General features: G+C 45.6%; 1 protein-coding gene across 1 annotated transcript in view; it reads left to right on the plus strand.

Moving 5' to 3' along the window:
• Positions 1 to 3,698, plus strand: part of MED9 (mediator complex subunit 9) — a 28,976-nt gene extending 25,278 nt beyond the window's left edge. Inside the window, exon 2 of the mRNA XM_077449503.1 lies at positions 2,934 to 3,698. Within this exon, the coding sequence (XP_077305629.1) occupies positions 2,934 to 3,150 (217 nt within the window). The 3' untranslated portion in view covers positions 3,151 to 3,698. The remainder of the gene's footprint in view (positions 1 to 2,933) is intronic.
• The last annotated feature ends 8,963 nt before the right edge of the window (positions 3,699 to 12,661 follow it).

Consider the following 12,661-nt stretch of genomic DNA (forward strand, 5'->3'; position numbering starts at 1 on the left):
GTAATATCCACGTCTTCTCCCCCCCACTGTAATATCCACGTCTTCTCCCCCCCACTGTAATATTGGCTGGGTATGGCAGGGTATTGGCGGAGTTTTGTCAGGTAATTGCAGAGTATTGGCATTGTATGGAGGGATGGCTGTGACTGCAATTGTCACAGAGCAGCGCTGTGGGCACTACAGATCCAGCCCACATCGCTGCTTCCATCCGGTCTCTCCCCTCCCACTGTACAGATTTGTACACAGAGGGGAGAGAGGAACTGGTGTCATGACATGACGCCGGTTTGTTTACAAGTGATCGCTCTGTCAAATTTGGTGGAGCGATCACATTGTAAACGGCCGCCGGGTGTACAAAGATGGCCGCCGCTCCGGAGTTAGGCCCAAGCCGTAGCCTTTCCTAAGGCCGAGGCTGCGGAGCGCTCCGCGAATCACGGCATGTGCCGATCCGAACAGGGTGATCCGTTCGCATCACGGATCGGTGACGATCCGTTGCCCCCCTAGTTTATGGTAAGACCAGCCCTGTTAACCACTTCCACTTTTTTACCAGTCCATTTTGGCTCAACTGCTCTATCACCGTCCTTTATCAGTTTGATTGCTACAGGGTGGCAGCCGTGCATCGGATCACATGTGTATATACTGTGAGGGAAAAAAGTATTTGATCCCCTGCTGATTTTGTATGTTTGCCCACTGACAAAGAAAAGATCAGCCTATCATTTTAATGGTGAGTTTATTTTAACAGTGAGAGACAGAATGACAACCAAAATATCCTGTAAAACGCATTTCAAATTAATAAATTGATTTGCATTTTAACCACTTCAACACCGGGCACTTTCACACCTTTCCTTCCCAGGCCAATTTTCAGCTGTCAGCGCTCTCGAACTTTCAATGACAAATTGCGCGGTGATGCAACACTGTACCCAAATAAAATTTTTATCATTTTGCTCACACAAATAGAGCTTTATTTTGGTGGTATTTATTCATGACTCTTTATTTTTATTTTTTGCGACGTAACAGAAAAAAGAGCAAAAATGTGAAAAAAAAGCAATATTTTCTATTTTAAAAGAAATCCAATAAAATCGAATTTTGTCATAAATTTAAGCCAAAATGTATTCTGCTACATGTCTTTGGTAAAAAAAAAATCTAGTTAAGTGTATAATTGTTTTATGTGATCACGGATATATGACTTTACTGAGACGTGTGGGGGACAGGTTTTTTTACTGTGTGGGGATGTGTGTGGTGACACTGGGCTGATGAACAGTGTGTAAAAAAACAAACAAAAAAAAAACCGCTCATACTCTCTGATCGCCTAGCAATCGGCTCTCTAGTTACGTCACTCAATGGCTGTGGTTGGACACAGCCATCATGTGATTAGGAGGGCCAATCATAGAGCCCTCTTGCCGATCTGAGATGCGCCGTGTCCGGGTGACACAAGCGCATTGGGATCGCTGCGCGCGCGATCCCTCCCCTTCTGAAGGGTGTTCCTGAGCGTCCACTCAGGAGGAAGCGGTCACCCGGCCGTATATGTGCAGTGGCTAGGTGGGAGGTGGTTAATGAGTGAAATAGGTAATTGACCCCGTCACCAAACGTGACTTAGTACTTGGTGGCAACACCCTTGGCAATCAGAGGTCAGACGTATCTTGTAGTTGACCACCAAGTTTGCACACATCTCAGGAGGGATTTTGTCCCACTCCTCTTTGCAGATCTTCTCCAAGTCATTAAGGTTTGAGGCTGACGTTTGGTAACCTGAACCTTCAGCTCCCTCTTGTCAGAAACCATGAAATCAGACCTAGACAGAAGTAGAGTTAAATCACACTTGTTTAATAATAAAAGTAAATAGAACAACCGTAGTCAAAAAGCCAGAGTTCAGGAACCGGAACAGATAGTCAGACAAGCCAAACGTCAGGAAGCCGGAGGTGAGCGTAGTAAAACAGCAAGCAGGATCTGGAGCCAGAAGGGATGTCAGCCAAGCAAGTCTTTTAACAGGAATGCAGGAAAGTGTCTCTGTGATGTTGACTAAGGCAAAGAGATCCTCTGGGCTGGACAGGTTAAAGTGGAGGTTCGCACAAAAATTGAACCTCCGCTTTTCGGAAGCCCCCCCCCCCCCCTTCGGTGTCACATTTGGAATCTTTCAGGAGAGAGGGGGATGCAGATACCTGTCTAAGACAGGTATTTGTACCCACTTCCGGGCATAAGACTCCCGTGGGAGTCTACGCCTCTTCCCGTCAGTAGGGCGTAATGCGTATGGGGCGGAGCCTTTAGCGTGACATCACTCACGACCATCTCTCTTTGCATGTCAGCAAACCCATACATGTGTTTTTATGCAATGATAGCTAGCACTGCTAAAGTGACACCAATGTAAGTACAATCACTAAGGTGTCTGTGATGGGGGAGGAGCATTCTGTGCTAAGGGGTCTGTGCTGGGGGAGGGGCATTCTGTGCTAAGGTGTCTGTGCTGGGGGAGGGGCATTCTGTGCTAGGGTGTCTGTGCTGGGGGAGGGGCATTCTGTGCTAGGGTGTCTGTGCTGGGGGAGGGGCATTCTGTACAGGGTGTCTGTGCTGGGGAGGGGCATTCTGTACTACGGTGTCTGCTGTGGAGGACCGGTCTGTGCTGGGGGAGGGGCATTCTGTACTAGGGTGTCTGTGCTGGGGGAGGGGCATTCTGTACTAGGGTGTCTGTGCTGGGGGAGGGGCATTCTGTACTAGGGTGTCTGTGCTGGGGGAGGGGCATTCTGTACTAGGGTGTCTGTGCTGGGGAGGCTGTCTTTGCTGTGGAGGACCGGTCTGTGCTGGGGGAGGGGCATTCTGTACTAGGGGGTCTGTGCTTGGGGAATGGGGGGAGGGGGGGCCGGAGACCGTATCTCCTCAAGTTTTTAGATGTACTTTCATCTCTGAAGCGATCCATCCTTTATTGTAAAAACCCTTTTCTTTTCTTTCAGCATGGACAAAGACAGTCAAGATGTCTGCCACGAGCTGAACGAACTCAAGAACAAGTTCCAATCCATGAGGAAGCAGATCAATAACATGCCAGGGATCGACATGACCCCCGAACAGCAACAGCAGCACCTCCAAAGCCTGCGAGCGCAAGTGCAGACCAAGAACGAGCTCCTGCAGAAGTACAAGAGCCTGTGCATGTTTGAGATCCCCAAGGATTAGATGTAGAGGCTTTGAGGGTGCAGAGACCATGGAAGCTGACACAGCGGACTCTGCTGCTGGGAACAATGGCTCCGGCTCCAATGGAGATCATTCCATTGTACACGGACCTTTTCTATGTCTCTTGTACAGGACTATAACCCTGACAGATCATGCCCAACGTGTGCCTTTCGCTTCACCTTCCCAGCCTTGAGCGGGAACATTTCCCTGTATTAAGGGTGTTTTTTAATGGATTGTGTGGCATACACGTGGGCAAGTGCCTGTACAGTTTGTGTCTGGAGTTGTGTTTTTTTTTTTTTTTTTCTATTTCAAGCTGGAAAGACTCTATGTTGTCATTCAGATCATATGCTTTAAGCTATTATTAGGTAATCCTGCCAATCTGATAATTAAAGGGTGTTAAACTGTCTGTGTCAGCCTATATACTTATACATTGCAGGTAACTTGGCAAAGATGTTAATTTTATTTTTTTAAAGGCCTAAAGGGAGCCCATGTGCTCGAATGTACTTTTGTTGGGTTTACATACACTTTTAATAAAATAATTGCATATCCGATCCTAACTGTTATCATCATCATTCGCAAGTTCCTAATACTGAAACATGGATCTTTTTGTTCTTGGGTTTAGGCATGCTTTAAATTGGCGATCTCCAGACCGCAGTCTGGGGGCTAGATGTGGCCCTTAGCTTGCCTTTATCCGGCCCTTGGGCACCCTCCCTCCCAATGACACCAACAATCGGCACTTCTACTTCCACAGACACCAATGTTGGGGCGCAATTGCTCCCACGCCCCCCCCCAATGATGGGGCGCTATTGTTCCCACTGTCCCCCCAACAATGGGGAGCTATTCCACCTCCTCCTGACAGCAGTTGTGTAATTTTCTTACTCCCACCAAGCCTCAGAAATTGTTTACTCCCACTGATGTTAGGGCATTTTCTTCTCCCATTGACCACAGTCCACCGCCCCCTAAAGTCTGAACGAACCATAATCTGGCCCTTTGTTGAGGATGTTTGTAGACCCCTACTTTAAAGCGGAGTTCCACCCAAAAGTGGAACTTCTGCTGACTGAATTCCCACCCCCCCCCCCAGTGCCACAATTGTCACTTTTCAGGGGGGAGCGGAGTGCAGATACCTGTATAATACAGGTATCTGCACCCACTTCCGGGAATAGACTCCCGCGGGAGTCACGCCCCTTCCCGCACTCCCCCCGCTGTCTCCCGGGAAACACACAGGTCCTAGGAGATAGCGGGGACCACTTACAATGTGCAGTGCGACTCGCACATGCGCAGTAGGGAACCAGGAAGTGAAGCCGCAACGCTTCACTTCCTGATTCCCTCAACGAGAATGGCGGCGGCAGCAGCAGCCAAGAACCGAGCGATTGCTCGGCTTCCGCGGCCGACATCGCTGGACCCTGGGGCAGGTAAATGTCCATTTATTAAAAGTCAGCAGCTGCAGTATTTGTAGCTGCTGGTTTTTAATATTTTTTTTTTTGTAGGTGGACTCCCTCTTTAACCACTTGCAGACTGCACCACAGCAGATTTACTGCTACAGCTGCTCTTCTGCATAGGGTCACATGCCGCACAGCAGAAACCGATGAGCGGGTGTGCCAGTGAATGGGTGTCCATTGGCACCCACTGATCATTGAAGAGAGGGGCTGTAAACCATGCAGAGCTCGTCCTGACAGCAACTATTGGCTATTGAACGTATTTAAATGAGATTTCTTTTGTGCCTGAAGTACAACTTTAAGAATTACGAGGGCCGTGTACTTTCGGGGCCGTGCACCCACTCCTGCATGCATATCAAATATCACCCAGGAAGAAGTCACTTTTGACGAAACGATATAGGGTTAGCGGCGTGCTGACGTCACCGCATTTCCACGTTAATCCGGAAGGGCGGGCAGTGCAAACAAGAGAGAGCCGGCCGGCTCGTTTTTTATACGCTTATACTCTGCTGGGAATCCGTGAGTTGTTACTTTACTTTTTATATTTTAATAAATCTTTACGGAATTATGCTATGGGAGCTTTTTTTCTTCTCTCTTTGCCGTACTAAATGAATGTGGTGGAACGAGATATACCATAAAGAGGGAGCAGATAGATTGGTGTTACCAACAGAGCCCAGTGTGGGGACCAGGAACGTAACATTTTACAAGCCCGTATGATCTCCTTAAAAAGAGATCTTGACAGCTGGTAAGCCTCCTCTAATTTGGTGGTGGATAATCTCTTTCTACTCTGGGTGCACCTGCTACGTGTGTAAAGGGTGGTTTTTGAGAGTCACCGAAAATGGACTAAGATTCAGCATCCTATCCATCTTTCCTTTTCTTTGGACTGCTTATATGCCTGGAAATCATTACTTTGGCACTATATTTGCATGTTTTTGGGATTTTTTGTAAATTAGAAAAATTATGTCACTTTATAATTTTGTTTTATAAGTTTTAGCGCAGCTATATTTTTTGATATCAAATTTTGTGTCTGTGCAGCCACTGCGTCTGTATTTCACCTTTTTAAAGCCTGCCAAGGCAGATTTAGATGCAGAAAACAGTGGCTCGGCATGCAGGATGGCTGTCAACACCTATCTGGTTGTAAACCAATTTATAAATTGGTTGTAAACCTCAGACATGAAATATGAACAAAGCATATTGGTGAGTACTTGGTATCAGTTTAGAGCACTAAGGCTTGGTTCACACCTATGCTGTTTTTAGTACTTTTTTGCAGAAATGTACCATGGTCCATCTAACATGGTTTCCAGCTTCAGCTGTTTGAGTTTTTGAAAAGGTCAGGGAGTTTATTTTTATTTTTTTTTGTTTAATAGACTTCACTGGAGAAGCTGCAGAAACACATGTACTGTGGTTTTTTTTTTTCCACGATTTGTGTTTTTAATCTGCCCAGCAACAAATTGGCCAAAATACCTTCCCTAACGCATAAAAAGTGCAAAATGCACCATAAAAAGCACTGCAGAAATGGATCAAAGCAAACTGCATAGGTGTGAACCAGGCCGGAGTGTAATTTCTGTCTGCTGCTTCCTTCCTCTATCAGCATGAGTTACTTCTGACAAGTTTTCCTGACACCAAGAGAGAAATGGTGACAAGGGAGGGGCCTCCAGCCGATTGACAGCCTCAGGTCTGTTCCTGTGTGCTGGGTGTAAGGGGGAGGGGTGTCATAGAGTTACCACATCATCCCTTTAAACCCGAAGACCTTTGAATTACACAGGTTCTGGGGCTAATTAAATGCAGATAAGGCAAGTGAGTTTAACCACTTAAGCCCTGGACCATTTGGCTGGCAAAAGACCAGAGCACTTTTTGCAATTCGGCACTGTGTCGTTTTAACTGACAATTGCGCGGTCGTGCGACGTGGCTCCCAAACAAAATTGATGTATTCCCCCCCCCCCCCCCCCACAAATAGAGCAGTCTGTTGCTGGTATCTGATCACCTCTGCGGTTTTAATTTTTTGTGCTATAAACAAAAAAAGGGTCAATTTTGAAAAATACTATTTTTTTACTTTTTGCTATAATAAATATCCCCAAAAAATCTATAAAAATTGTTTTTTTTCCTCGGTTTAGGCCGATATGTATTCTACATATTTTTCGGTAAAAAAAAAATCCTAATAAGCATTTGGTTTGCACAAAAGTTATAGCGTCTACAAAATAGGGGATAGTTTTATGGCATTTTTAGTAATAATTATAATTTTTTTATTTTTACTAGTAATGACACTCGGTGATTTTTATTGTTACTGTGCCATTATGGCAGACAGATCTGCCACTTTTGGTGCTATTTTGGGACCATTCACATTTATACAGCAATCAGTGCGGAAAAAAATGCATTGATTACTGTGTAAATGTCACTGCAGTGAAGGGGTTAACCACTAGTTGGCACTGTAGGGGTTAAGTGTGTGCTAGGGAGTGATTCTAACTGAGGAGGGACTGTGTGTGACATGACACTTATCATTGCTCCCGATTACAGAGAGCGGTGATCAGTGTCATTAGGCAGAACGGGGAAAAGCTTGTTTACATCAGCATTTCCCGTTCTTCCTCTCCGTGAGACGATCGCGGGTATCTGCGGGGCTTGCAGCGGGTGCCCGCAAACTGGTTCTTAAAGGGAAACTTACAGGTATGTTTATATGCCTGTAAATGCTTTTCTACCAACGTATATCGGCGTGAGACGGTCGGCAAGCCGTTAATTACCACCTTTAATCAGCCACAGAACCAGCTTAATTAATATGTGTTCGGGTTTAAAGGGATGAGGTGGCAACCATAGTGTGTCACGTCCCTCCAATCAGCTCTCAGAGCTCTCCTCGTTGAGCTTTCCACCCCATTTTTTTTTCTGACAGCTCAGACATACTTTATAAATTCTGGACTTTGAATAGATGTAGAGAAGAGAAGATTGCAGATAAACAGTTACAACTTATGTAGGATTATTATATTATTATCAACAGTTTACGCAGCGCTTTACAATGTATAGGGGGGGACAACACAATTACAGTACAGTTCAATACAAAGGGTACAGGAGGGCCCTGCTCGTAGAGCTTACATTCTAAAGGGAGGGGGTGGTACAAAAGGTAATAGCTGCAGAGAATGATTTGATGGGGGTGGTAGGATGTATGTAGGATGATTTGTTTAACCACTTAAGCCCCGGACCAATTTGCAGCCAAAGGACCAGGCCCCTTTTTGCGATTCGGCACTGTCGTTTCAACTGACAATTGCGCGGTCGTGCGACGTGGCTCCCAAACAAAATTGGCGAAATTTTTTTCCCCACAAATAGAGCTTTCTTTTGGTGGTATTTGATCACCTCTGCGATTTTTATTTTTTGCGCTATAAACAAAAATAGAGCGACAATTTTGAAAAAAATGCAATATTTTTTGCTATAATAAATATCCCGAAGAAATATATAAAAAAAAATTTCCTCAGTTTAGGCCGATATGTATTCGTCTACATTTTTTTGACACATTTGTGGGACCATTGTCATTTATACAGCAATCGGTGCTATTTAAATGCAGTGATTCCTGTGTAAATTACACTGGCAGTGAAGGAGTTAACCACTAGGGGGCAGTGTAGGGGTTATGTATGACTTGTTGAAAATTTAAAACATTAAATAAAGAATTAATAAAAATAAATACTGTGTATCACCTGAGGCCAGTAACTTCACTGGGTATATGGAAAGGTTTACAACCCCTTCGTGGCTTGATGACAGGTTCACTTTAAATGACTGACCAGCTCAGTTACAACAGTGTTATCCGTTATCTAAAGCAGTGTTTCTCAACTCCAGTCCTCAAGGCGCCCCAACAGGTCACATTTTCAGGATTTCCCTCGGATGAAACGGCTGTGGTAATTACTAAGGCGGTGAAACGGATCAAATCACCTGTGCAAAATAATGGGAAGCCCGAAAACATGACCTGCTGGGGCGCCTCGAGGCCTGGAGTTGAGAAACGCTGATCTAAAGCACCTGTAATCTGTTCAATTTTTTTTTGTAATTAATTTCTGGCAGCACCACTTATTAGATAGGCTTGGCCTGCCTCGAAGACGTCATTGATTGCGTTAATCAAATAGAAGTCCTCTATAATTTACATGTTTGAGGAGGAAAGTTTTTGGAAGGTGCTGTATGATTAAAAGATGGGCATTGACCCATATCATTATCATGCTGTGAGACAACCACGGTGGCGCTGGCTTGGCCGGAGCCGAGGTTCTGTTTTGGGCTCTGCGATCAAATGACTAATCTGCAGATCTGGAGCAGATCCAGGATGGGCTTGAGACGCTCTCGCTCTCTGTGTGTTAGTCACCGTGCAATCTTTTCGAGCACTCGGCGTCTCTCTCCAGTGCTTGATGGCTCCCAGAACAGAGGCGGAAACTCCAGACTGAGGGATATTGATGGGACGTCAACATCTCTAAACATAGCCCCATCCCATAGATCGTGGCCTGCATCCTCAGCCTCCGGTCTGGCTCGGCTCGTTCTGTTCTTCTCCCACTCATCAACCAGCCTGATTGACCTCAATTCTATCTGCTTTACAGGAGCATCGAAATCACTTTGTTTACAGCTTTTCTTCCCCTTCAACCTACTGAAAAATAAAAATAACCTTTTAACCTTTCTTTGTTTTTATGTTTTGTAAAAAGACAATTTATGCGTAGCCGAGCTGTATTCTGAAATCGCAGTGCCCACGCCATGATGTCGCTAATTTGAAATGCTAGCTCAAATGATAAGGCAGGACATTTTAAAATAAAATCACTAAGTGTTTAAAATGTTTTATTTTATTTCTTTATTTTTATATTTTTTTTATAAAGCGGTGTTTTGTCGTCATGTGCTGGATAAGCAAATATTGTCTAAATCCGTTCATGTATATTAGTCCGTGAATCTCAATGTGCTTTTATTTTGTTATTTCTTATTTAAGGTACCGTATTTATCGGCGTATAACACACACTTTTTTCCCCTTAAAATCAGGGGGAAATCGCGGGTGCGTGTTATACGCCAATCCTCCGCGATTTCTGGGCGGCTTTCGGAAAACCGCCGAGAAGGGCCGATAGTGGGCGAAAGCCGCCGAGTACGGCCGAAGGTGGCCGAGATACACAGGACATCTCGGTGGCGCCATTTTTAAAAATAAAAGCTGACATCACTGAGGGGACAACGATGCACAAGGCTGCAATGACGGACAGGCTGCATGACAAGGCTACAATGACGGACAGGCTGCATGACAAGGCTACAATGACGGACAGGCTGCATGACAAGGCTACAATGACGGACAGGCTGCATGACAAGGCTGCAATGATGGACAGGCTGCATGACAAGGCTGCAATGATGGACAGGCTGCATGACAAGGCTGCAATGACGGACAGGCTGCAATGATGGACAGGCTGCAATGACGGACAGGCTGCATGACAAGGCTGCAATGATGGACAGGCTGCAATGACAGACAGGCTGCATGACAAGGCTGCAATGACGGACAGGCTGCATGACAAGGCTGCAATGATGGACAGGCTGCATGACAAGGCTGCAATGATGGACAGGCTGCATGACAAGGCTGCAATGATGGACAGGCTGCAATGATGGACAAGGCTGCAATGATGGACAAGGCTGCAATGATGGACAAGGCTGCAATGATGGACAAGGCTGCAATGATGGACAGGCTGCAATGATGGACAAGGCTGCAATGACGGACAGGCTGCAAATGACACTGACAAGGCTTCAGATGGACACTGATAAGGCTGCATTGATGGACATTTAAATGTAAGTTTTTTTTCCTTAAATTTCCCTCCTAAAAGTTTTTTTCCTTAAAATTCACTCCTAAACTTGGGGTGCGTGTTATACGCCGATAAATACAGTACTTATATAGCTACATCAATTTACACAGTGCTTTACACACACACACACACACACACACACACATATATATATATATATATATATATATATATATATATATATACACATTGTACATTCACATCAGTCCCTACCCTCAAGGGGCTTACAATCTAAGGTCCCTAACTTACATTCATATACTAGGGCCAATTTAGACAGAAGCCATTAACCTACCAGCATGTCTTTGGAGTGTGGGAGGAAACCAGAGTACCTGGAGGAAACCCATGCAGGCACAGGGAGAACATGCAAACTCCAGGCAGGTAGTGTCATGGTTGGGATTTGAACCAGTGACCCTTTTCACTGCTAGGACGAGAGTACTAACCACTACACCACTGTGCCACTTTGTGTCTTTCTTCCAGATCCCTGCTATCCAGTGTGAGACTTCCTGTAATAAAGACTGGTCACTGCTGCGCTCTCTGCTTGTTCAGGGTGACTGGTCTTGACTCCGCCCCCTCCTGTCATTTTCTGCAGGCAGCTTGTAGTGGGTGGGGCCTGCTGGGTCCCTCCCACAGGTCTGCTCTCTGCACAGACTATGTACAGCACAGTGATGATGTCACCTTGACTTTTCGAAGGTAATCTTCATAAACAGAGAAAGCGCACATACGCCCTAGTGGGATACTGTTTATTAAGAACAATGATTAATATCTCCAATCAATACACTCACTTTTAGTGGTTCATTCACAGTCATGTAAAAAGCCTCTGCTCCTCTCCTGGGTTGCCACTGTAGGATCTGTCTGGGAGCATCAGATCTCCAAGGAGCTGACAGCTCTGGCAGACCCCTGGGACTCAGCTCTGCCATGCCCGATCCACTGCGCATGCTCCAGGTCCAGCTGGCACCGTGCACTGAAGAGACATCCTCGACACAGGAAAGCAGGGGGAGAGACCGTACATCTGGGTTGCTATAATGACGTGTTTTGGAGGCATGGCCTTGGACCCAAAACCATGGGTTATAACCTGCTTTGTGGCTTTACCAGCCCCCAATATTCTGGGGTGCTGTTCCACAAGAGTTTGGGCCCATTTAGTCAAAAGAACATTTGTGGGGTCAGGTACTGATGTTGGATGAAAAGACTTGCCTCACAACGGTTTCCAATGCATCCCAAAGGTGTTCAGTAGGGTTGAGGTCAGGGCTTTGTGCAGGACACTCAAGTTCCTTTACACCAAACTTATCAAACAGGAGGGGGTTTACTAAAGGCAAATCCACTTTGCACTACAAGTGCACTTGGAAGTGCAGTCACTGTAGATCTGAGAGGAAGATCGAAATGAGGGGAAGCTCTGCTGATTTCTATCATCCAATCATGTGCAAGCAAAAATGCTATTTTTTTTATTTTCGTTGTATGTCCCCCTCAGATCTACAGCGACTGCAGTTCCAAGTGCACTTGTAGTGCAAAGTGGATTTTCCTTTAGTAAATCAACTCCTATGTCTTTATTGAGCTGTTGGTTGAGAAGATCTGGCTTGTTCCTAGTGCATTCCAAATGTGTTTTCATTAGGGTTGAGGTGGGGGTTTAGAAGAGGATACGCCAGTTCCTCTTTGCTAAACTCATCAAACCATGTCTTTATGGAGATGTTGGTTGAGGGAGGATGTGTGAACTTAGGTTCCTTCATCCCCGTCCTGGGGATCTCTCTTTTTGGGAGAGCCCTTAACCTAGCACTGGGTGATTGGCTTAAGCTGAACATGAGGAGAGGGATCCAAGAGGCCTTTTGGCTAGGTGGACCAGAGTGCCTTGCCCCTGTGAGGTTCTCACACCACAGGGAATCTGGGAGGTCCTTCCTCTTTGGGAGGGGATGGATATTGATCCCCCTCTTAAAGACCAGGGTGAAAGAAGGAATTGATACAGTAATTAAATCCTACCCCCTGTGCTCAGGCACTAATCCAGTGTAGAAATTATGCTGTAGTGGTATCCTTTAACCACCTTGCCCATATTTTATCAAACTTGTGGTTGCAGACCCTATGTGCCTAAGTGTCCTTGTAGAGTGGAAGATTGGTATTGGCCAGTTGTTTCCAGTAGGCAATGGTGGGGGCTGTAGACATCCTCCAATAAAGCATGAGTGCTTTCCTGGCATAGAAGAGAAGTAGACCTATTAACGTCTTACCTGTTGTGAACGCTAAGCCCACAAGGCCCAAAAAACACATTTTTAGGAAGGAGAGAATGGGATCTGAGCCACCCTGCTTATAATTTCGACC

The sequence above is a fragment of the Lithobates pipiens genome, unplaced genomic scaffold, assembly GCF_037356315.1.
Source record: "Lithobates pipiens isolate NorthernLeopardFrog02 unplaced genomic scaffold, aLitPip1_a1.2 Scaffold_22, whole genome shotgun sequence".
Lineage (NCBI taxonomy): Eukaryota > Metazoa > Chordata > Amphibia > Anura > Ranidae > Lithobates > Lithobates pipiens.